Source organism: Cebus imitator, unplaced genomic scaffold (genome assembly GCF_001604975.1).
Source record: "Cebus imitator isolate Cc_AM_T3 unplaced genomic scaffold, Cebus_imitator-1.0 Scaffold3, whole genome shotgun sequence".
NCBI lineage: Eukaryota > Metazoa > Chordata > Mammalia > Primates > Cebidae > Cebus > Cebus imitator.
In genome coordinates, this window is record NW_016107318.1 from 11,048,061 (window position 1) to 11,072,522 (window position 24,462).

The 24,462-nt window shown below is 38.1% G+C and overlaps 1 protein-coding gene across 2 annotated transcripts in view; it reads left to right on the forward strand.

The window, feature by feature from the left end:
* Positions 1-24,462, forward strand: part of PTGER3 (prostaglandin E receptor 3) — a 199,847-nt gene that overhangs the window by 57,985 nt on the left and 117,400 nt on the right. The window contains exons 3-4 of one of the 2 annotated variants that reach the window (XM_017531864.2): positions 21,579-21,670; positions 23,767-24,456. The exons of the other annotated variant lie outside the window; for it this stretch is intronic. Coding sequence (XP_017387353.1) covers positions 21,579-21,670; positions 23,767-23,770 — 96 coding nt within the window. The 3' untranslated portion in view covers positions 23,771-24,456. Of the gene's footprint in view, positions 1-21,578; positions 21,671-23,766; positions 24,457-24,462 lie in introns of those variants that run through there. 2 annotated transcript variants of the gene reach the window in all.

The following is a 24,462-nucleotide window of genomic DNA, read 5'->3' on the forward strand; positions in this document are numbered from 1 at the left end:
TTGAATCCTTTGTTGCTAACAGGTGAAATCTATTTGGTGCATTTGATATTTTGTTCATTCACCAGTTTTCTCTTCAACTGACTGCTCTCTGATTCCCACAGAACTGATCAGACTGATTGGAATAGTGCAAAACATTTTGCTTAAGGAAACAAAATCTCAGCATCTCCGAACTCTAATTCTATTACTATCACTAAATGAATTCAGAACACAACCTATCCATAGGTATATAAACTTGAAAAATTGGTACATCTTGATGTTTATCTTTTGTCTCATCTTGTACATTGTCTTTGGAATATTTCTGTGTAAATGTGACAATAGTCAACAGTTCTCAGGCACCTCAGGGGTCCATTGACATTTATTTGAATGAATTCAACCCAATCACATGATATATATCAAACCTATTATATGTATATATTGTAAGCTTCCTAACCAGGAGACGCATACTTACTTTATTTATTTATGTTATTTTTATTTTTTGGGAGACAGCGTCTCACTTTGTCACCCAGGCTGGAGTGCAGTAGTGTAATCTCTGCTTACTGCAAACTCCACCTCCCAGGTTCAGGTGATTCCCAGCCTCAACCTCCTGAGTAGGTGGGATTACAGGTGTGTGCCACCATGCCCAGCTAATTTTTGCATTTTTAGTAGAAACGGGGTTTCATTGTGTTGGTCAGTCTGGACTCGAACTCCTGACCTCAAGTGATTTGCTCTCGTTGGCCTCCCAAAATGCTGGGATTACAGGCATGCACCACCATGCCTAGCCAAGAAATATACTTTAAAACATAGAGACAAATGATTCAGTAAATGTAGGGAAGATTTTAAAGTTTAAAATAATTATAAGCAACCAATACCATTACATAAGCAGGGAAGGTTTTTTTTTTTTCATCTTTCTTTAAGTCAACAATAAAATTATTCTTAAAGGCATTATTTTGTCTCAGAGAGTAAAATAGAATAGGTGATTTGTTTTAGATAAGCCTAATTACTACTTACCTATTCAACATGATCCTCAACAGGGTAAAATAGTTACATCTCTTTTAAAGCACAAAACCGGACACTCACATCTTTGTTGGAAATGCTGAAATTTCTGGCATCGTTAATTGCTCCCTGAATACTATTTCAGTGTACCACTGCAAACTAAAGGTTTATAGCATCATCAGTAAGGAAGGCAATAAGCAGCCTTATGGAAGGGATTTGGAGATTTAAAGATATAAATGTGAAGTATGGTTCTTGACTTCCCAGCTATGTGACTGAATAGGTTTTAATCTCTTTTAGCCTCTGTTTATTCGTCTATAAATTGGAGGTAACAACGCCTATTTCACAAGATAGCAAGGAAATGAGATATGTACATAAATACATAATTATGTATATATCCCATTTCCTTGCTATCTTGTGAAATAGGCGTTGTATGAGATATATACATAATTATGTATTTATGTACATATCTCATTTCCTTGCTATCTTGTGAAATAGGCGTTGTTATCTTCCTTGCCCAGTAGGAACTCAATCACTTATATACAGTATTAACACCAAATAACACCAATTGGCTTTCCAGCAATGTTTGTAGGAGTTATATTAGTTAAATTGCGATAACAATAAAATAATATTAATAGTCAAGACTTACAAAACTATTTTATAGTTTCTAAGCATTTTAGCATCTGTAGTTTTATTTGATCAAACTTTTTAGTTAGATAGGGAGTATTGTATTTATTCCTATTTTATAAAAAATTAAGACTAAGACATATATCAAAATATCATATTGTTATAATTTTTACTTGTCGAGTAAAATAATTTTAAATTATTTTGAAGAAAGATTAAGGCTAGGTACAGTATTTGGACTCTAGAGTGCAAATACTTCACCTCAAATATTACTTCTACACTTGCTGTAGAGTGAGTTTCTTACTCCTTCTAAGCTTCAGTTTTCTCATTTGAATAATGGAGATAGTAGAATGCCCTCAACTATCTCAAGAGCAGAGAGTTAGAGAGGCCTTTAATACTTCCCCAGTGCCCACTGTACAAGCCCAGAAGCTTTAATTTGTTCAAAGTTCTCAGTAAACCAATCCCAATCTATGATTCCAATTATTTTCTGGCAACACTGATCCCAGCCTTTTTTGAATCCTTTCCCCAAACACATTATACACATTCACAATTCTGTTTCTAGTATTTACTTAAATGTTAATTTCAATGGAGAAAATTCTACTCATTCATTAAAGCCCAGCTCAAATGACACCTACCCTAAGAATTGTTTCCTTATGCCTGATTCAGAATTCCTGACCCTCTCCTTTGTACATCCATAAGCACCTCATTTATGCCTCGGTGATTACTTCTCACTTCTCTACTTGTATGACAGTGAGCTGTGCGTGCTCCTAGCTCCCCCACTGGACTGCTACCTTCTTGAATGAAAGACACATCATTTTAATCTTAGTGTCCCAGCCCCTCCCACTTCCTCTCCTCCCCAGACCTTCAGCTTCCAAGAGAGTGAAGGATTTGAAGTATAGACACATAGAAGACACAGAAATATTTATTAAATTGATTTTAATGACCAAACAAAATAGTACAAATCAAAAAAAATGCAATGATGCTCAAGGAGAGGATTTAGTTTAAAAAAATTAAGGTTTACAGACTTACCGCACTGATAGATACAGCATACATTACATGTTTCTGTAAATGGTTAACTATAATTAGGGACTAAAATTAGAGGTAATGGCATCCAAACTTTTGGCATGCCTATTATTTAGAATGCCTCTTTTTCTATCCCAGTAGAGGTCTCTTGATGTCATCATTGGACAGAACATTAAATTGAATGAACTACTAGTCTTAGTGAGTGCAATGCTTCTTACATTCTTATATTAAGTTTCGGAGGTGATGCAAAGGGAAGATAGTGTTTGCATTAATTCAGACACCGGCAATGGCCCTAGCTGGAGAATGGCCAGGCTGAGAGGTGAGCATCCAGGATAGAAGAAAGAAGGTTAGCTGTGGTTGGCAGGAGCAGAGCAATTGGCAAAGAGCAGAGCAGCCTTTGGCCACAGGGTCTAAACCCACATCCCTGCTCCCAGCCCTTTTGGCAACATGGCTATGAAGTCAGAGGCTGATAAAGAGTAAAAAAACACTTTCCTTCCAAGAACCAAGAGCCTTTCAAAAAACTTCTGACCACCTCCTTTTGATGTGCAAGGAAGTTGAACAGGGTTTTTATCTGTTCATATTTAGAAATTCTTTTTTGCTTCCTGCCACGTGCTCATATCACTAGACTCCAGTTTCTCCATCAATTCTTGTTCACTGCATCTCTTATTCCCTCAGTCAGTTTGTATTCAGCTTCTAATTTCTGCTTATTACTATACTTAACCACAGTGAGGAGGTAAATGCCCTTGAAGAGTAAAGCATGTAAATAACGCATCTCAAAGACTAGAAAACTCCAAAGCACACCTGAGTAGCCGCTCAGTCATCCCTGAAAGTGTTCTGAGCTCTCCAGAGACTACAGAGCTTTCTGTTATTAATAATCCTCACCTAAAGTGAGGAGTTTTGTTATGGGCTGCTACAAAAGGAGAGTCTAACATGGTTGGATATTTTAGTCTAACTATACAAAATGTTGACTTCTGCCAAGACTAGTTCACTTTTCAGTTCTTGGTGAATTCCTCAAAAAAGGAGCATAGCATGATTCCTCTAGCTTTGGGGGTATCATAAGCTCTATCACAGAGACGTAGTCACCCATGTCCCATGTGTACAGATGCACTTTACAAAGCAGACCTAAGACCCAGGAGTCTCACACTGTCTCTTTAGAAGTTTTCCCTTTAACAAAGACGCCATCTGTGATACATTCTGCTTTCTTAGTGGAGGATACATAACAAATGTAGGACACTAAAACTGAAAAACAAATGGTTTAAAGATGAATGTGTTCCACTATGCAGAAAAAGAGAAGCGAGGTTCAATAGAGAATATATGGAGGTGGGAAGAAAGTAAGTATATCCAGATCTGTATCTAGGTATACTTGTTAGAAGAGGGGGGAATTCAACATTGAGGGATCTCATATCTAATTTTATTGAAGAAGAAAAACAAGGTTAATGGAATTTATTTTCAAGTATGTAATGAAATTAATCTCAAAAAGTTCTACCCAGAGCAGTGTTGTTATAAATGTAGTGGGTCTCAACTATATTTTTGCTATAGTATTCAAATTAGCATGGATGATCATTCATCAAACGCTTCTAAGATGGTAGTCACAGTGCTAAGTGCTTAGAAACTGCATTTCTCATCTCTGCTTCTCAGAGGGAAATGTATAGTATAGGGTGAGGCTTTAATTAGTATCTTTTATTTGTTTGAGCCCTGAAGGAAATCAAGTAAAATGATGAGATCGATCTTCTTGCCTGCTCAAGTGTTGCCTCTCTTCTGTGTCTGACTCTAGGCTGTCTCCACCTGAATGCATGGTAGAGAGGAGAGCATGCTTTGAGACGTGAACTGCTAGGTGTGTCTACACAATCGCTTATATAGGGTCCTGTAGCTGAAACAGGCAGTAGAGATCATTGAGTCAAAAGAAGTTCAACTGGTTCAACAGAGCCCCATGTTTAGTAAGGGGTGAAGGGTTAGATTTTGAACAATATATAGGCAGCTATATCAGCAGCCTAAGCGCAATATCTCTTTTATCTGTCATGTATATCAGGCTTTTAATTAGGATTTCATTTAAAGAAATGGTTCTGCTTCTGAAAAAACAAGGATATCAACCACAAATTCAGCTCAGCTGAGGGAGTTTAAGTGGCTTGTTCAAAGTTGCATCGTTCCTTAGAGGCAGAGCCAGGTCTAGAACGCAGGCTTTCTGACTCCCAGATGAACTTCAGCCTTGATGCTGTTTTTGACAGCCATCTGGATGAATAAAGAGCAGGGATGCTGGAGCCAGACTTCTTGGGTTCAAACACCAGTTCATTTACTTACTAGCTATATGACTGAGGGTAAATTACTCACCCTCCTCGGGGCTCAGTATTTTCATTTGCAAAGATAGTAGTAGTATCCTCTGGGATTACTATGAACATCAAATGAGCTAAAATGTGGAAAGCTCTTAGAAAAGTGCTTGATATTTAGTATAACCAATTAAATGTAGGTCATTGTTATTATTAAAATAGTTCCCAAAAGCTTTCCTAAACCTATAGAATCTACCATAAGACCTATAATCCAAGAATTTTCATTTCTTTGAGCAAGGATACAAAAGGCTCATCTTAGAAGTTATATACATTATCTGGGTAGTAACACAATAAGTCACTGTCACTCTCTCGTATCTCATATTTCCGTTAGCTCTAGCCAATCAGTAAGGCCATAGAAGAATGGGGCATAGAACAGCTAAGCCTTAATGATGAGTTAGAGTTAGGATTTCTTTGGAAAAACTTGGGGAAGACATAAAGGCCTGAGAGGGGCAAATCTCAAAAGATAGACACCTGAAACAATGTAGTCTCTTTCAAAATTCTCTTCTGAGCCCACATCCGAGACTGAGGCACAGAATGCATCTCCCTGCAGTTCCCAGAAATGACTGGTGTCAGGGTCTCCATATGCTCATTCCCTCTAAACCGTCTTCCCTCCCTTTTCATTCCACATATATTCTATATATCCTTGCCTTCTGGCTCAGATAGTGATGAAAGTAGCAGTGGAAATATTGAAGAAAGAAAACAGGCTCATAAGTGAAGACTGAAGGTTCGGAAAGGAGGGGTAAGAGGAAAGGTCTCACCAGTCAACTTTGGGGATAGTGGACAGAGGGTGAGTCTGGTTTTCAAGAGAGCAGTAAAATCAAAGTGTCATGTCCACAGGCCAGCTCCTCTTTCCCCACGTTTCCTTGCACTGTCAGAAGTTTGAGGGCAAGGAAAATCCCTGAGTATATGTCCTTGTAGAGTGTCTTGTTTTTCTAGATTGTATTGGAGGCGCGAGTTCTGATGGTATATGTGTGAGTGTCTGAGAGAGAAGAATTGAGTGGAGTTTAAGGTTAGGTGACTTTCATTATTAATCAAATGGAAGCCCTAGGTCAATGAGATGCACATTGGAAGGAAGCCTATAAAATGAATGGCATTCAGAAGGCTGTTATCAACAAGAAATTCAAATAACCTGCTTCCTATTGAGCAAGAAATTAAATCTTACCTTCAATATTTGTGAAACGGAATTATAGCATTTTTTATTCTGCTCCAGGTAAACACAGATAATCTAGTGTTTTTATTGCTGTTAATATTAATCTCCATGTACATGATTATGGAGTGATACATATTAGTTAAATAGTTTGGTTCCAGCCAGGCACAGTTGCTCACACCTGTAATCTCAGCACTTTGGGAAGCTGAGGTGGGAGGATTGCTTGTGCCCAGAAATTCAAGAACAGCTTGAGCAACATAGTGAAACCTGGTCTTTGCAAAAGTAAAAATTAGCCAGGTATGGTAGAGTGCACCTATAGTCCCAGGTACTTGGGAGGCTGAAGCGAGACTGTTACTGTGCCACTGCACTCCAGCCTGGGCAACAGAGCGAGACCTTGTCTCAAATACATATATATGTAGTATGTGTATATATGTGTGTGTATATATGTACATGCCTGTATTTGTATGTGTACATACATGTATATAAAAATAAATGCATGTGTATATATTTTACGCATATATACACACACATACATGTATATTGTGCCCAGAAGTACAATGTGCATATATATTTTTACATATACATATATGTGGAACTATACATGCACACATGTGTGTATATGTGTGTGTTTGTGTAGATTCCATTGACTGGTAATATGTTTTTGATAATTCAGAAGGCACTTCAATATTTTGTAAGTTCAAGGGCATCTTTACTCTCACTGATAATTGGTCAATGCTATCAAAGTAGATGCTGCTATGTGAAATGTCCGGATGCTTGATTCTGGGTTGAAGAAATGTTGCTGCACATAGCATTTAGATTTCAATCAGTAAGTGACATATTCTAACTGCACGGCCTTCTATAGTTAGTTAATAAATTTATTTTTATTTTCAGTGTCAGTCCAAGTGCTTCTCAGCTAGTTTCAAAAGAAGTGGTTGTGAGTTAGCCAAATACGTATTCTCAACAATATTCTTTTAGCTAAAAATACTTGCATACATGTAAATCAGACTTCATAAAAACAGAATTATTCTACAGAACCATGAAAGTGAGAAGGTAGAGAAAATAAGTTAATGCAGGCAAAAAAGAGTGCCTTTTAAAAAGTAATTATTCCAGAAAACTGAAAACAGAGTGCTTCTCCCAGGGAAACATAAGTGAACACCAAAATGATTTTAGTAACAGTAATTAACACTTTGACATACATTTATTTTATTAACCCAACCTCTTTGTGTAGAAAATGGAGCTGCTGTTATCATTATCCTTATAGATAAGAAAACCAAGCTTTATAAAATTTAAGCAACTTTCCGGGTCTATTGTGAGTTAAGCTTCAGGCATTCTAATTTTCGTTCTGAGCTCTTTCCGATACCACTATCTGTGTTGTAAACCCAGTGTGAGGACAGAGCAGATTTTTATTACACAGTAGTATGATACTATGCCACCTCTCCTCCTTAAAAATATCAAATTATTATACAAGTTTTGGGGAAATTATATGCAAACAGTTTTAAATTTCATTGATCTTCTGGGCATGATACATGATAAAACCAGCCTTCTCGTGTCAACTCCCAAAGCCTTGGTGACAGAACATTTTAGGTAATTAGCTTCATTTTAGGCTAGCTATGATGAAAACTCTTGGTTTCCTCTTGTAAGTGTGGCTTCTCTTCACATTACTTTTTCCCTTGATAACTGCTCAGAATTTATTCTGGCTGATGGGATGATTTTATCAGTTATGTTAGGTTTTGGTCAGCTTCAGGAAAAAAAGCAATAAAACAATGGTTAAAAGAACACAGATGGGTATCTCTTTCTTATTTATCTAAATTCTGGATGTAGACAGTTCAGGGCTGATCTGGGCACTTCCTGGTTATCAGAGATTGGAGCTATTTCTTGCAGTCCTTCTTAGTGCACATCCTCATAATCCAATATAGATGCTTGAGCTCCAGCCATTATTCTGCCTTCTGGTCAGCAGTAAGAAGGAAGGAGTAAATAAAGAAGGATGTGCCTCTTTCCTTTGTGAAGACTTTTTAGAAGTCTCATCACTTCTGCTCACGAATAATCAGCTGGAACTTAGCCACACTGCCATAGCTAACTGGGAGAGCGTCTGGAAATGCAGTGTTTTAGTTGGTACCCAGCTCATAATCAGGGCTATGGTAGAAAGAGGAGAAAGTGGATATTAGGAAGCAATTGGAAACCTCTGCTATAGTCAGAGAATGGCTCCTTATTTTATGTACCTATATTGCATAACTTTTAAAACTCCCTATGGGTTATTTTATGTCAAAAAATTTATCAAGGTTTTGCTTGAAGATCACAGTTACCATATTATTAAAAATAAGAGAAGCTGAATGATAATTTGCTGTATTACTTCACATTTAAAGTTAAACAACTGGTTTTTTAACCACTTTTATGTAAGATCCAGATTCCAAATGGTCATATTGTGACTCATGGGGCTTTAGTCATTTTCATTTTGATACTCCTATCACTTAGAGAAATGAGAATGCATTGTGAATTTAGACACTTCATAACCACTAACAACATACAATGTGTACTACATAATGAGAGCTGTTTAACAATAAAACATTTTTATTTGTAAGGAGTCAAGGTTTTCTTTTAATGCCTAGCACAATGTCTTACACATGAAAGATATCTAATCGATGACTAAATTGAATTGACCTTCACTACTTAGGTGAATTTATTTATCTGATGTGTAAAAATGACCTTCACTACTCAGCTGAATTTATTTATCTGATGTATAAAAGACCCTTGACAGCTTCTGCTAGTTTCCAATCATTATTCTCATGGCAGTGTCACACACAAGTGATTTAATTTGATTGTATTTGGTGGTTGTGGTTATGCCTATGCATAGCTGGGTCCACAGGGAACAAGTCACTTTTCAGCCATGTTAAGTGTTTTGCCCCAGACAGTGACCACGCCTGCAGTTTCAGGGACTATGAAATCTTCCAGAACACTGAAGTGCATAGAGCTCAACCAAATCAGCTCTTACTTGGAGAATAAAGATTGATTTATCATGGAATTCATTACTTAGTGCAATTACCACATTTATGATAGTCTAATCTTATTTAATCCTTCTCAACTATGGATGTGGTAATATACTAGAAGAGTGCATTGAATATTTTCTGTTTATCTGAGCTACATTTCTAGTAATTTACCTTGTGAAAATTGTAGGTAAAATTGCAATGCGACCCTTGATTGACTCTCATATTGCTGATTATACAACAAAACATAATTCACATGTTTTGTCAGACTTAATTTATCTTTAGACGTGTATTCTTAGGATGGCCTGTTTTTATTATTTATCTTGGACACTGTTTTCGTTTCCTTCCTGGTCACCTTTAAAATACAGCAAACTGGAAAAGAAAAGGCTCATATTCACAGATTTATAAAGGGGAGAACCATATTTGTTTAGTGCTGTGGATATCTGTTTGGCTTTTAAGAGTGTCTGTTTTTGCTAATGGCTAGGATGAAAATTATACAGTATACAACTAGGCTGTAATACAATTACAGTACATGCTAATTGTAAAATTAATAGAATTTAGGAACTTAAATATATGTTTAAAATTTTTCTAGATAGAACAAAACTCTCACAAATTCTTGGTCTCTGCTGGCTGCAGCAGGGGCTGGGAGGTAGAAGAGTAGGAGATGGGTTCTTGATCTTGCAGTTGAAGATACTTTGTCCATCCGTTTTTTTCTCAGTTTGGGTTAATTCATTCTCTTTGAGGCAAGTGTTGTGTTTCACGGTTTCTCCCAGCACCCTCTTTCCTTAGCCAAGATGGCATCTGAGTGAAAGAGAAAGCCCAAATACCCTTGTGATAACATGGGTAAGTGAAGGGAGGCAGCCTGTCAAAAGCAGTCCTGATCCTGCCCTTTGGGTCCTCCCTAAAATCCCCAGAATCAATTGTTTTCATGCCTGGTTTCTGGATAGCTGCTGGCATCCAGCATTGATTTCAGTGCTGGTGAAACCTGGAAACAGTTTCCTCAGCAGGTTCTAGCCTTGTGGTCCTGCTTCCTTGACTTGGCCCCACTGTCATCTCAGTGGCACAGAAGACCCTTGAGGCACCACAGTCACTTCCTTTCTCCAGTCCATCGCCTTGGGCTGTTCCCCATAGAAACTGCTGTCTCTGCCACAGTGTTAGAGGAAAGGGGACCTGTTCCAGGTCCCAAAAGACGGTTCTTGGATCTCACACAAGAAAGAATTCAGGGTGAGTCTACAGAGCAAAGTGAAAGCAAGTTTACTAAGAAAGTAAAGGAATAAAGAATGGCTACTCCATAGACAGAGCAGCCCTGAGAGTTGCTGGTGGCCCATTATTATGGTTATTTCTTGATGATTATGCTAAACAAGGGGCTGATTATTCAGGCCTCCCCTTTTTAGACCATGCAGCGTAACTTCCTCATGTTGTCATGGCATTTGTAAACTGTCAGGGTGCTGGTGAGAGTGTAGCAGTGAGAATGACCAGAGGTCACTCTCGTCACCATCTTGGTTTTGGCCAGCTTCTTTACTGCAAGCTGTTTTACCAGCAAGATTTTTATGACCTGCATTTTGCACTGACCTCCTCTCTCAACCTGTGACTTAGAATGCCTTACCGACTGGGAATGCAGCCCAGTAGATTTCAGAGTTGCTCTGGTTCAAATGCCTCTGACAATGTCATCTTGACCCTAATCACAGCAACTTCATTGCAGTCTCTATGGTGTTCAGCTTTCCACTGCCTTCCATTAGCCACAGGGAGAGTTCAGGGAGGCTGGAGGAGAGTCAGAGAATCGTTAATTGGCTTTCTCTTTCACGTCCATGCATGCGTGTGGTGACACCTCATGAGCCTGTGTACTACAGAGCTTGGGACCATTTCTTCTATGTGATGTTTCTGTTCTTTCTACCACTTCTGGATTTTGACTCTGAGGCCATTGTAATGGAGAAGGAAGGACATCATCTCCTATTCCTCTTTCTATGCTGTTTCCTCTTCTAGCACTAGAAGGATTTCTTCTGGAAGCACCCTTTCTCCTGCTGCTCAACTTGGCATCGGCTCTCTCATTTCCTTGGGGCTATCATGATGGAAGGGTTTTCAAGAGTGGGGAGGGGACAGGAGACAGTACTATCACCAATTCAAGAAAATATATTTGGAAGTTTCTGAAGATTTAGAGAACATTTTTGTTGCTTCACTAAAATACCTCTTTAATTTTTCTGAAGTATATAAGCATGTTCTTAACTGCCTTTGAAAAATACAACTTTTTCTTTTTTTTTTTTCTTTAAATTATTAATTGGGATGTGAGTTCCTGGGATTTCCTTATTGATTAGAAAATTTTTTTTTTAATATTATTTCTAGAGACAGGGTCTTACTGTGTTGTCTAGGCTGGAGTGCAGTGTTACAGTCATAGTTCATTCCATCTTCTAGCTCCTGTGCACAAGGGATACTTCCATCTTTCAGAGTAGCTGGGGCTATAGGCTCACACCAGCACAATTGATGAATTTAAAACAAGTTTTGTTTGTTTTTTGTTTGTTTTTGGTAGGGGCAGATCTTGCTATGTTGCCTGGGCTGGTTTCAAATCCCTGGACTCAAGTGATCCTCCCACATCTGCCTTGCAGAGTTGCCCTTATTGTTTTATTAGTAGAGCAATTTTGAATAGTTGGAATAATTTTGTTAACTTAATGAATTCTTTTTTTGAGACAGAGTCTCAGTCTCTTGCCCAGGCTGGAATGCAGTGGCATGATCTTGGCTCACTGCAACCTCCATCTTCTGGGCTCAAGTGATTCTCGTGCCTCAGCCTCTGAAGTAGCTGGGATACAGGTGAGTGCTTCCATGCCTGGCCAATTTTTGTATTTTTAGTAGACAGGGTTTCACCACATTGAGCAGGCTGGTCTTGAACCCTTGACCTCAGATAATCCACCCACCTTGGCCTCCCAAAGTGTTGGGATTACAGGTGTGAGCCACCACACCTAGCCTTAATGAATTTTAATAATGTTATCATTTAAATAATTAGCAACAAAGCAGATACAACAGCTAAGCCATACAGAACTGTTTATCTAGTAACAACAGTTTCTAGTACTCAACCTAATGGTTATGTGTACAATTAGTCCTTTGGCCAGCTCAGCCTTTCCACGGCAATAAATCTCCAGGGACTAGGATCTTTTAGGAGGCAGCCTCTGGTTAAAGTTTACTTCCAGGAATATGGCTGTTTCCTCATGGTTCCGAGAGCCAGGAGGCTCCACTTGTGGAACAAACCAATCAAATTCAGTGAATCAGGAAGTAGCAAAGAGTTCAGAGAAGGATTGGTCTCTAGATTACTGTATTTTTGATACCAATAATTGTTCTTCCTTTTGCTTGTTTTACCTTTACAGAGCTGTGGAGCACATACGAGATAAGGCAGGATGTGAATCTGACCAGGTGTGCTTGGTTATCACCAGGCCTCAAGAAAAAAAAAAAAACTCCCTTCGACATATATAGTGCGTCCTAAATCAGTCAGCAAATCATAACTAGTGTCACTCTGTGTCAGGCATTGCAGTGGGTTCTTGGGAGTTACATAATATTTATGACACAGTCTCCGATTTCAGAGAGCTTGAGTCTTGTTGAAAAGATTATACACTCATTCGCCGAATATTTAATGAGTTCAGACTACGGGATAGGCACTGTGATATGTGGGCATAGAGCAGCAGCAAGATAGACTTGAGGCATGGAACTGATAATCAAGTGGTACTGATATTCAATAGGTGACTCTGGATGTTTCCAAATATTTCCAATTCTAGCCATGTCTGTGTATGTATGTGTGTAATGAGAGTTCTTTTTTTTTTTTTTTTTTTTTGAGGTCAATTAAAAAAACTCAAACACTACATTGTGGGTGAATTCATGAAATGCAGTCCGTCTTGATCACTCTGATGATTCTAGGGAGTCACTAGGTTCTGGCCGTCACCTGACAGGTCTCTCTCTGGACTATGGCTTTGCATTTCCACAGGTCCCTTCAGGCTCTCTCTGATCCGTATCTCCAGGTGGCTGTCCTCTCTCTACTGTGCTCTTAATCTGTCTGGGAATCCTCTTTTTTATTCTTCAAAGCTTCACCCTCATAAAGCTCCTTACTAACTTATTTGCTTAGCCTCTTTTTAGAAATTTGTGATTTATTTTATTTTTAATTGACAAATAATCACTGTATGTTCTGTATAGAGTATGATGTGATATTTTGATATATGTTTACACTGTGCAATGATTAATTTAAGCCAATTAACAACGTATCATCTCTTTATGAGTCTTTATTCAGACCTTCAACTGACCCAAGGGTGAATGAGGAAGGAGGAAGTGAAAAACAGTGGAATTTAAAAGCATAGATAACTACTCCTAATGTTTATTAACTGCTCCCTTCCATAGATGTTTGTGGGAACGGACAGTAAATTTTTTAGCTCTGCTAATATGGAGCGGGAGAGAGGAATGATGGTGGAGAGGTGGACAGGGGACTTGTGGCTGATGAAATAGATATTGGTCTTTATTTTAAGGGCAACAGAAAAATAAGCAATTTTACCAAGCAAATATGTAGGGATGTCTGTGTATGTATGTGTGTAATGAGCAGGTTTTCTTTAGAAACAATTGTGTGGAGAATGGCTTAGCTACCAACATTAGGTGGCAGATGCTGGATGCTGCATGAGCAGGAGCGGTGTCATGTACTGATCAAAGTTTTCCCTCCCAAATCTGAAAGTAGATCTGTCAGACATGAGGAATTTCTTCCCAACAGCCCAGGGGATTAGAATACTGCAGTCCAAACACAAACGATGTTCCCAAAGTGGGAGACAGCAGGTGTAAGACTGAGCTTATTTATATAGCAGGTCTGTGTGATTATACACACTATTGTAAATATACCTGGTAGAATAATTTCATGGAGAAAAAGTCCCTCTTGACCTGGTATCAGATGTAGATGTACAGCAAAGCGAATGAAGCTGAAGCTTCAAAGTCTCTCACTTGCACAGGCCTTTACCTAGACCGTGGACCTAGTTTTATGTTCATTTTATTAAAGAAAGTTTTATATTCTTCAAAGCCCGGATCCACTTCTGTCCCGTATAGTCCACAGGTAGTCATGGAGAAAGTGGAATTTAAACTTGCCCTTGGAAGAAAATTATGTCACATAGAGTATGTCACAAAGAATGGGACCCCATTCTGAATAAGGATAACTGTGGGGTCAGTGTGGAGGGTGCACTGGAGGGCCAAGAGTCAATTGATTGATGGGTACCAGGGATTACTAAAGCAAAGATCAGATACCTGAACTCATCTTTGCATTGGTTGGTTATTTAGGTTCTTTGGGACATAGGAAACAGATCACCACTTATGTTAGCTTAAGCAAGAGGAGGTTTATTATAACAGCAACAGCATTATGGGAGGAGCACAGTGGCTCACGCCTATAATCCCAACACTTTGGGAGGTTGAGGTATGAGGATCACTTGAGCTCAGGAGTTAGAGACCAGCCCAAGCAACATAGTGAGACCCTATCTCTATAAAAAGATGAAGACATTAGCAGGGTGTGGTGGTGCATGCCTGTAGTCCCAGCTACTTGGAAGACTGAGGGAGGATTGCTTGAGCCCAGGATGTCTACATTGTAGTGCGCTGTGATTGTGCCACTGCACTCCAGCCTGGGTGACAGAGAGAGACCGTCTCAAAAAAAAAAAAGAAGAAAAGGAAAACAACATTATGGCTTGGAGTGTGTAGGCTGGAGTTGGAGAGTTGATTAAGATCCCAAAAATCAACAACTGGAATAAATGGAATTTCTTGCCTGTTGTCCATCATTACTGGACCCAACTATTTTCTACTTGTCATAATTGTGTTTCTATTGATGGTTGCCTATTCTTTCTCTGTATTGTCAGTATAATTTCTTAGCTTAATTATCTTCTTCCTCGTGTTCCTGATACTAATCTTCCTCATTTTCTTGACATTTTCAAGAAAGGAAGTCTCTTCCTTATAAGGTCATTGCTCCTTGACTGACAAAGTCATAGATCAGCGGTTAATCTGTGGCTTGGACTTGCATACCTTGTCCAATTAGGTATGCCTAGGACATACAGAACCTTTGCACAAAATAGGTGACCTGTAGTTGTCCCATCAGAAGTTGTGGGGCAAGAAATTTCCCTTACAAGAACCTATAGGTGAGGCTAGCATAATCAATGGCCTGTCCATTATAGCTGAAATAAGAATAGCTAATATTTTCTGAGTGCTTAGTTTGTGTCATTGTGTCAGATGCTGTTCTAAGTGCTTGATATACATTAACCCCTTTCTAAAAAATTTAAGAGTCAGGGTCTTGATCTGACACCCAGGCTGGAGTACATTGGTATAATCATGACTCATTGCAGCCTCAAATTCTTGGGCTCCAGGAATCCTCCTGCTTCGGTCTCCCAAAGCACTGGGATTATAGACATAATGGGGAGCCAGCATTAACCCTTTTAACCTCACCAATAATCTTATAGGGGTAGTCACAACCTTTATTCCCATTTTACCAAGAAGGAAACTGAGGCCCAGCAAGTTGCAGTAACTTGCCCAAGGTCACGTGGCTAATAACTGATGGAACCAGGATTCTAGCTGGGCAGTATGTTCTAGAGTTTACCCTTCTTCCTGCCTTAGGCTTTTGGTTATCAATCTCCCTAAACTGTGTCAAAGTCTCCACTTATTTGAACATGGTAACACTTCCATTTCTCCAGTTGCTGTCCACCCCTATCCAATCTTGGTCCAAATGTGAAACATCCGTAATAACCCACTATACTTGCTTGCTGGCTTCCACTCTTCCTCATTCAGTCCTGTCTTTGTTAAAGCCTTCCCCCTCCTCCCTTCCAGTTCTTCTTTTCATGCCCCAGACTTCCTTATGAAACCTCAACTCTCCTCAATTACTTTCGTATTTCCCCTTTCTCTGAATTCTTAAGGCTTCTACAGGCTTTACTGTCGTGAGGAGATCAGTATAATTGCATTTAAGGTCTATTATCTTTAGAACACATTTTCATGTTTTAGAAAGAGAAAAACACAGAACCCCCTTAAACGATGAAGATTCGGAAGGCAGTACTTAGAAGTCACAAAGCCTAGCAACAGTATAATCTCTTTGGATAGTGAGGCTGTAAAAACCCCAAAAGATGAAGTTAAATTGAGAAGATTGTAAAGCATTAGAGCATTTAACATAGTTTGAGTTGCTCTGAGTCTCATGAGGGGTATGAGAATGATCATTGGAAGGAGAGTTCCTGGCCTACCCACTTCGTTTCTCCAGGCGGTTTGAATTCTGAGAGGAAAGATAAGAAAGGAAGGAAACTTTGGAAAGTAAGAAGGGGAAACCGTTTATTTTTGTTGCTGGTGTGATATAGCAGGCCCCAGACTAGAAATGATGGCTCACACCCAAAAGACCAGCAAATAAATAATGACAGGAGATAATGTACCAGCTGTACCCATTTCCTCAGAATTCTGCTGAAGTCACAAATCTATCTTTATTCCCTGTGCAGAATAGCTAATTGATTTTTTTATGAAAGCAATCTTTTTACAGCTAAATCATGAATTAGGCACCAAAAGCCTGGTTTCTAGTTCTGGTTCCAGGTCTAGATTTGAGCAAGTCAACTTCACTCAGCTTTATTTTATCTCTCACCTATAAAATAGAAATATCTACTCACTGATAGACATTGTATATAAAAACATGTAGAAGAAATTGTCCATTCAGACACCGCATAGTAAATATACCACGATGTGGCTGACTCTGGTTTAGTCACTGAGGGTCCATCAGCAAACAGAAACGTGAAAATCTCTGCTCTTGTGGGGCTCACTGAGTAGTATAATTGGCCAGGTCACATGTTTTAGTTTTTTAACCCTGCTTAGTTATCCACACCTTTATTTTTTGTTAATAAACAAGCATTTGCTGAATAAGGTATGTTCTAGGGTATTTATGAGTGGATTAAATCTACAAATCTATTACTGGGCCTAGTGATAGAGCAGGAAGAGGAAGCTAGATTCCAGATAGGATTTGGCTGCAAGCTAGCTTTGTGGCTATAAAAAAAAAAAATGTGGCTTCATATCCTCATCTGTAAATAAGAGAATTGGATTACATCATCTCCAAGGCTCATTTTAGCTTTAAAATGTACAGTTTTGTTTACTCCCACAGGGATCACCACCCTCTTGGTGGCAGCTGGCATGATGCCTGAGAAGAACTTGCCAGTGCTCAGAATACACCCTGTCAATTCTAACAAAGTAGATGATGGGAAACATCACCATACTATGCTCCGGAGTGTGATTATATGCCACTTTCTATTATTTCTTGTTATTTCAACTGCTTCCCAGCTAGAGCACACACTCCTGCAAGGCAGGAATCAAGAAGTGCATTATACCTATTATTATCTGGACCCGGAAAGATTCCTTTGATATCAGAAGCCTGGATTTGTATTTCTAAAGTTATCTATATTTTTCCCCCTTGAGTAGGTCAAATGCTGCTCGTACTACCTTATATGTTTTACTTATTAATCTGACCAATTAACCAACCCCATTTTATGTCATGAACAATATAAAATTTAGATCTGCCTTTATCAGAATAATGTGTTCATTCCTGTTTAACGAAGTTTCATTATACTTGAATAAATGTGGCGGAGTGGGAGATGGGAGGTTTGTAAAGACTAGAACTTAATATGCAGTACAGGTATATCTAGCCTGAGTACTATAATACCAAAGATGAAAGCATACACCAAAAGTGAGGGACTAGTTTTGTTAGCACAGGAATTGAAACCAATTATAGAATTTGGAGGGACTGAGGCAGTAGAGTGTGGTTAGGACATGTGTTTTGGAACTAGACTGCTGGCATTTGAATTTAAACTCTGCCAGTTTAAATTGGTAAATTTAAACTGGAGGTGACCTGGAGGTGACCCTAGGCAAGTTACTTCACCTATCTATGTGTCAGTTTCCACATATCTCATTTCATTTTATTAAAGATAAATTTCATTTTATTGAAGAGGATGAGAGTACCAATGACAAAGAATTAAATGAATTATTATTTGTAAAGTGTTTGAGCAGCGCCTGACAAAGGCAGAGGAACTTCTAATTCTGTTCAGTTGTTTAGGAGGGAGTTAAAATGAGAAGAATTAGGAGCAACAGAGACTGTCACTTAAAGAAACTGGTGTTAAAGGAAGGCAAAACATCGGACTGCACTCGTAGGAAGGAGTAGAGACAAACAGTCAAGCACAGGTGTTTGTGTGTATTTTGGTTCTCAAGACAAGGGAAATCTCCATCTATTTGAAAGTGGATGGAAAGGAGCCAGTGGTCAGGAAGTTCAAAGAGGGAGGGGATAGCTATGGGAGTGGAATGACCTGTAACAAGGACACAGGTAATCAGAGGCGAAGAGAGGGAATTCTGGGAGAGTTTCCTCCTAGTTCTTGCAAAATCTAGCTAGCTTTATGCAATGTTACAAATCTGGCATTGAAAATCTGGACGTGACAGCACAGACCATCATAGCCCTCAGATACTTAGGATCAAGCAGTGGATAGGGATAAATTAGTGAGCTGGTGTGGGTGAGCAGAAAGAACTATTAATGACATGATGGAAAGACGCTATAACCATGTGGTACCTCTGGGTCGTTCTGGAAGGAATCTCGCAGGCAAACTAGCATAGTGTTCAGCCCACAGAAGCAGCATGGCTCTGTGAATACAGGCGTCAGGCATCCTCAGCTGAACCATAACCGGTCACAGGGTCCACAAACGAGCCATAGCAGCAGGCCAGACAAATGAGCTGTGTTTGTAGAGTGTCCATTTGGGGTTTGTGGAGTGCCCATGCACACATCAATCATCTTTCAGTATTGCCATAGGAAAACAATTTGGCCCAAGAGTTAAATTCAGATTGGAAGATCAACACCGACCCTCCTGCCAAATACACAAATAAACAGTCTGCACCACCTTAACTGAATTATTTTAAAATATCCTGCTTAGTAAACAAAGCTGTTTTAAATGAAATCCTTGGGCCCTCACATCCAGAGGGAGGATCAACTTTGCTGGCAGATTGGTATATTATATGTTTGGCAATTTGGGAAGGACACAGCAGAGCTGCGAGTTTAGTTGAAACGAGAACAAGATTTCAGGCAGGAAGATCCTAGGCTGCATGAATGAAGATTTGTGGCTACAAGCGCTGGTATGTCTAAGAGAGGCCCATTAGTACCTGCTCATCCTTATGCTTTTAAGACAGGCCATATTTGGTGTGGTTGAAGAGCAATGTATTAAAGGGTTTAAGCATTAAATGAAATTAAAGGCAAAGGGGCTTGACATCACCTGACATATGGCAGTCTTTATCTTTTAGAAATGGGAAACTTTCAAAGATATTTATGATTTGCCAAGATTTGCCTTGGAAACAATATGAAGGATATGTTAGAGAGAAGGAAAACTTGGGTCAAAAACATTAGTAACAAGGCTATTAGTAGATCAAATCATATATAATCTTTAATACACAACAATTTTTTAAAATATAATTTATTTTTTAGAGCAGTCCACAGCAGAAGTGAGAAGTATAGAGATCTTTCACAGAACTTCTGTCCCCACGTAAGCATAGCCTCCTCCATCATCAATGTCCCTGGCCAGAGTGGTATATTTGTTGCAATTTATGAATCTATAATGACAGCATTATTACCCAAAATCCATACTTTACATTAGGGTTCATCCTTGCTGTTGTACATTCTATGGGTTTGGAAAAATGTATAATGATGTGTCTACTATTATGGAATTGTAGATTAGTTTCACAACCCTAAAAATCCTCTGTGCTCCACAAACAATGCCATTAGGAAAATACATGCTCCAGAACTCCCGGCTCTTCACAAACTACCTTGCAGTGACTCATTCTTTTAGTTTTTTTTTTTTTTTATATCTTCTGCTATTTGACATTATACAGTTATGTGATATCGAAATTCCTACAGCTGTAATCTGCTTCTAAAGTTTAGCTGACAAATAATGCAAGCCCAAGGGCATTTCCTTTGTGAAGGCAGGCCTTTAAATAGGAACCAAGCAACATGATAGCAAGAAGAGAAGCCTAGTGGTCAGCTAAGGTGAGAACTTATCCTAACCAGATCATTCTTCAACATACAGAGAATCCTCACATAGGAGTATAAAGGGGGCTTTGAAAGCCTTGCCGATCAAAAAAAAAAAAAAAAAAAAAAAACTTGTTTTCCTTTCTCCTCCAAGTCTGACCAGTCTTCCAGAACCATAAAGTTTCTGTGCAAATTGCCACTAAACTTTTTCTGTTTGCTCTGAAATAGGTATTGGTCAAAGTGTAATTTTTGCTGCAAAGAAGACATGGCATTTTATGACTTTTCACACAGCACTGCCTACCTAAAACAGAAATCACCCATTTGCTTAACACAGTTAAGGATTGGAAAACTGTATGTCTGTCTGGACAATTTATATGATGCCATGCCACTTAAGATGGCCACGCTGTTTAAGATAATCTGAATTACATTTTTGAGAAAAAAAACCTTAGGAAACTAATTTAAAAAGGCTGAAGATAAAATAGAATTCATTTTATCCTGTCTTTTTCTTATAAGACTATTACTGAGAAATGTATAAAAAAGCAAATCGTTTTTCGACTGTGACATCCAATGAATTTAGGCCATAATGTGGAGAATGCTGTTGAGGGATGGGCCTCAGGACTGGTGGGGCAGCATTGTCCCCTCATGCCACAAGTGCTTATCCACTGTGATTTATGTGCCAGGCACTGTGGTAGCTGCCGGAGACTCAGTGTCAAGCAAAACCAGGTAGGGTTCCTGCTCTCATGAAGTTTATAGCTTAGATAAAATGACAATTATTCAATAAATAATCACACACGTAACTATAAGTTTCAAACAACAGGAGTTCCTGAAAGGAAAAATAGTAGATGTCATATAGTAGGGAACCAGCCGAAGTCAACAGGATGCTCTCCAAGGAAGTGATTCTCTAAGTTGAGATCCATCAGATGAGTAGAGGTTAGCCAGGTGATGAAGAAATGGAAGCACACTCCAGGCAGAAGAAAGTGACAGGCCGTGAGATATAAAGGAGGATGACACTGTTTATAATGCTCAAAGATGGCTGGTGTAGCCTGAGCACATAAGACCAAAAGGGCCACAAGTTTGAAAAGAGGCTGAAGTTGTATCCTGAGGCCAGATAAAACAGCCTTTGAAGTCACGTTAAGAATTCTAGTCTTTATCCCAGAGCAATGGGAAATCATGAAAAATAGTAAGCTGGAGGGTGACTGCATTAGATCTCCCTTCACCAATCACTTGAAGTCAATGAGTTTTTATTTAGCATTTAACAAGTCCTGTGATAACTTCCCTAGTCATAGCAGACGTGGTCTCTGCCTGCAAGTGATATTTGGTGTGTAAGTGTAGGAGGAAATAAGTGTGAGTCAAAGCATGAAAGCAGAAAAGAGACGGTCTTGGGAAGATAATATCTAAAACATCCTATTGATCAGTAGCCAATGTGACTTTGATATGCAGGTTTTGGTTTTGCTTTTCTTCCAAAATACTCAAGGAAGTGTCCTGTGAAACCCTCTGTCTGTTCACAGATCAGGTACCACACAGACAACTATGCATCCAGCTCCACCTCCTTACCCTGCCAGTGTTCCTCAACCCTGATGTGGAGTGACCATTTGGAAAGGTGAGATTTAGAAACTGCTGGGATTTACAGCATAGCCTCCCCCTATCTCTCTGTTCTAATCTGAGTTCGTGCTATAAAGGCAGAGTATCTCTGAGAATTAAAATGCGAATTAAGCATACACATCTGATTAAGAGTACTAGATTCCTTAGAGGAATTGTCGTTTTTAAAACTTTGCTTAAGTTTCCTCCAACCAAGGAATTTTTGAAAATCTGATATTGTGACTAATAAAGTCTCTTGCCATGAAAGAATCTGTAAGTCACTGAATTTTTCATAGTAAGGACAGTGTCCAGGAGTATGTTAAGGCTAAGCTACTCCTATTTTAATTAGGTATCAGAATCCAGCATGTTCATTACTCATTTGGCTAGCACACTCTTAGTTGCACTTTTGATTAGATCTATTTTGAATAAAACACGTACTTCAATGAATGAATACTCTAAAAGGCAGAACATAATGCCAAATGTGATGTATGATTGGCCATATCGAATTTTGAGCTTTAGTTTCCTCCCTCAAACACCTCTTTTTAATATTTCTGTTAGTGGCTAATTGAGTGGAAAGTCTGCTGGGTATTACAGCAGTGTGTGATTTCTTTTTCTTTTTAAGAAAGAATGTGAAAAGGCTTATTTTTGCAGAGGTAGCACACTTGACTTATCAAATGTGAAAAAGCATGCTAATTTTATTTTATTCTCCGGATAAGACCAGGTACGGTAACTCCTCTGCCCTGTAGAAGTTGTTATAATGGATCTAAACATTTAAGCAGCTCAGTTTCTTTAGACGTTCATCCTCCCATGGTTGAGGGAGCTGGGGGATAATCTGCTTTTCAGAGGAAGAGCTGAGTGTGTTTTTCCAATAGAGATGTAATGCGCCACTTATAGGATAAAAACAAGCTGGTTGATTCTGGAAAATAGCTTTAAAATCATGAGATCAATACAATTTTTGCTCAACTCATAATCCTATATCTTTCCATATATATACATATATATAATATAACAAACACACACACACACACAAACACACACACACATATGTGCACACTGGGTACTGTCTTGGTGTTAATACAAATTCCCCTAGAAAGCAAATGAAGGGAAACAAAGAGAGATACCTTATTTCCATCTCTTTTTTGATAGGTTCATTCTAACTCTGTTTTTAATTTTTTAAAGTAAATCTTGTTACACTTTTGCTCAGTTATAAAAATAAGCTCTGTTCTCTATAGAAACTTTGAAAAATGATGAAAATTAGAAAGAAAAGCAGTTTACTAAACTTTAACTGGTCAGCAAAAATTCAGTATCATGTTAGTGTATGTTTTTCTATTCTTTTTTCCTACAGTTTTTTATTTTGTTTTATACACTTATGTTAATATTATGACATACATTTTAAAATCTTGTTCTCATTTTATTTGGCATAAAATAAGCATTTCTCAGACGATTTGCAAATTATTTTTAAAACTTTGTAAAGCCATTATAATATTTATGTAATAGGTTATCTAAATAATACACTGTAGTTTACTTATCCAGAATCTGTGGTCAAATTTGGCACACCAATGAAAATATTACTGTATCATTACCTAAGTACTGAAATACAGAGGTTTTAAAAACTGTTTATATATATTTTTACCAAAAGAAGACTTTAAGGAATAAATTATATGTAATATTAAATGTTCTTTAAAGATACCTGTAGTCAGTGTTTGCTAAAATAATTGTAGAGATTTAAAATTTCATCAACCTTGTGTGATAAAATGTGCTTCACCCTATCTGGCACTGTTGTACTGTCTTTTAAAAAATGAACAGAATACTTGTTCTGGCAGGAAAAAGTTCTATTTCCTGGCTATTTCAGCTTGTATTCTTCCTTATTTCTTTTTAGGCTAGCATTATGTATTAATTGGAACTTGTTTTTACAACAAGATTATGTGACCATTTATTGTGCCCACAATTGTTTCCTTTTTAAAATAAAACACCATGTAACTACTTCAAATGAGAATGTTTTAAGTGTTTAATGCAAACAAATTTTTTACTTATATTTTATTCCTCACACGGTACACAAAATTAAAAAGCATTATCCCCATCTGTTCTTATTGCATATTTCTCTCTCTATTCTAACAGATAATGAAAGAACGGAGTTGGACATTTTATTGCAATTCCTGCTTCCCTGAATTTGTGTATTTCTTCCCACATGAGAAGGAGAATTATATATTCTGATTTTATTATTTCTTCATTTTTATCTTTTTATTTTAATGATTGTTTTCTCAGTAATACCCACGGAGATGGATATTTATTATTATAATCTGTGCCTTTGAATATTCGATTGGCTTCTTGGATGGGATTTTGAATATGCATTTAAGAAGTTGGGAAAAATTTCACAGATGATGATTGGAGGGAAAAATGAAGAAAAGAAAGACCCGTGTTCCAGGAGTTTTCTCCAACTTCAAACCTTTATGTGCATCTTAACCAAAGTGAACATCTTTACATTTCATGATAGCTTGATTTTACAATATGAGTTTGAAAAATCAGTATAAGTTTATGATGGTGACAAGTCAACATATTGAGAGCAATAATTCAATTAATAGAATATGAACTTAATAAGATATAAAAGCAAATGAAGGCAGGAGGGAATCTTGATGAAAATATTTATGCCAAATATATGATTAACATTTTAGAAATGTTGTGTGCCTGTGGGTTTAGCATGGAACTAAAAGTTCCTAAGTCTCAATTCTAATTTTGTGTCATTTAATAACTCAGGAATCCACTTCATTGTTATTTCTAAGCTTCTGACGACAAAGGAGTGATGCAGCTAAGGGA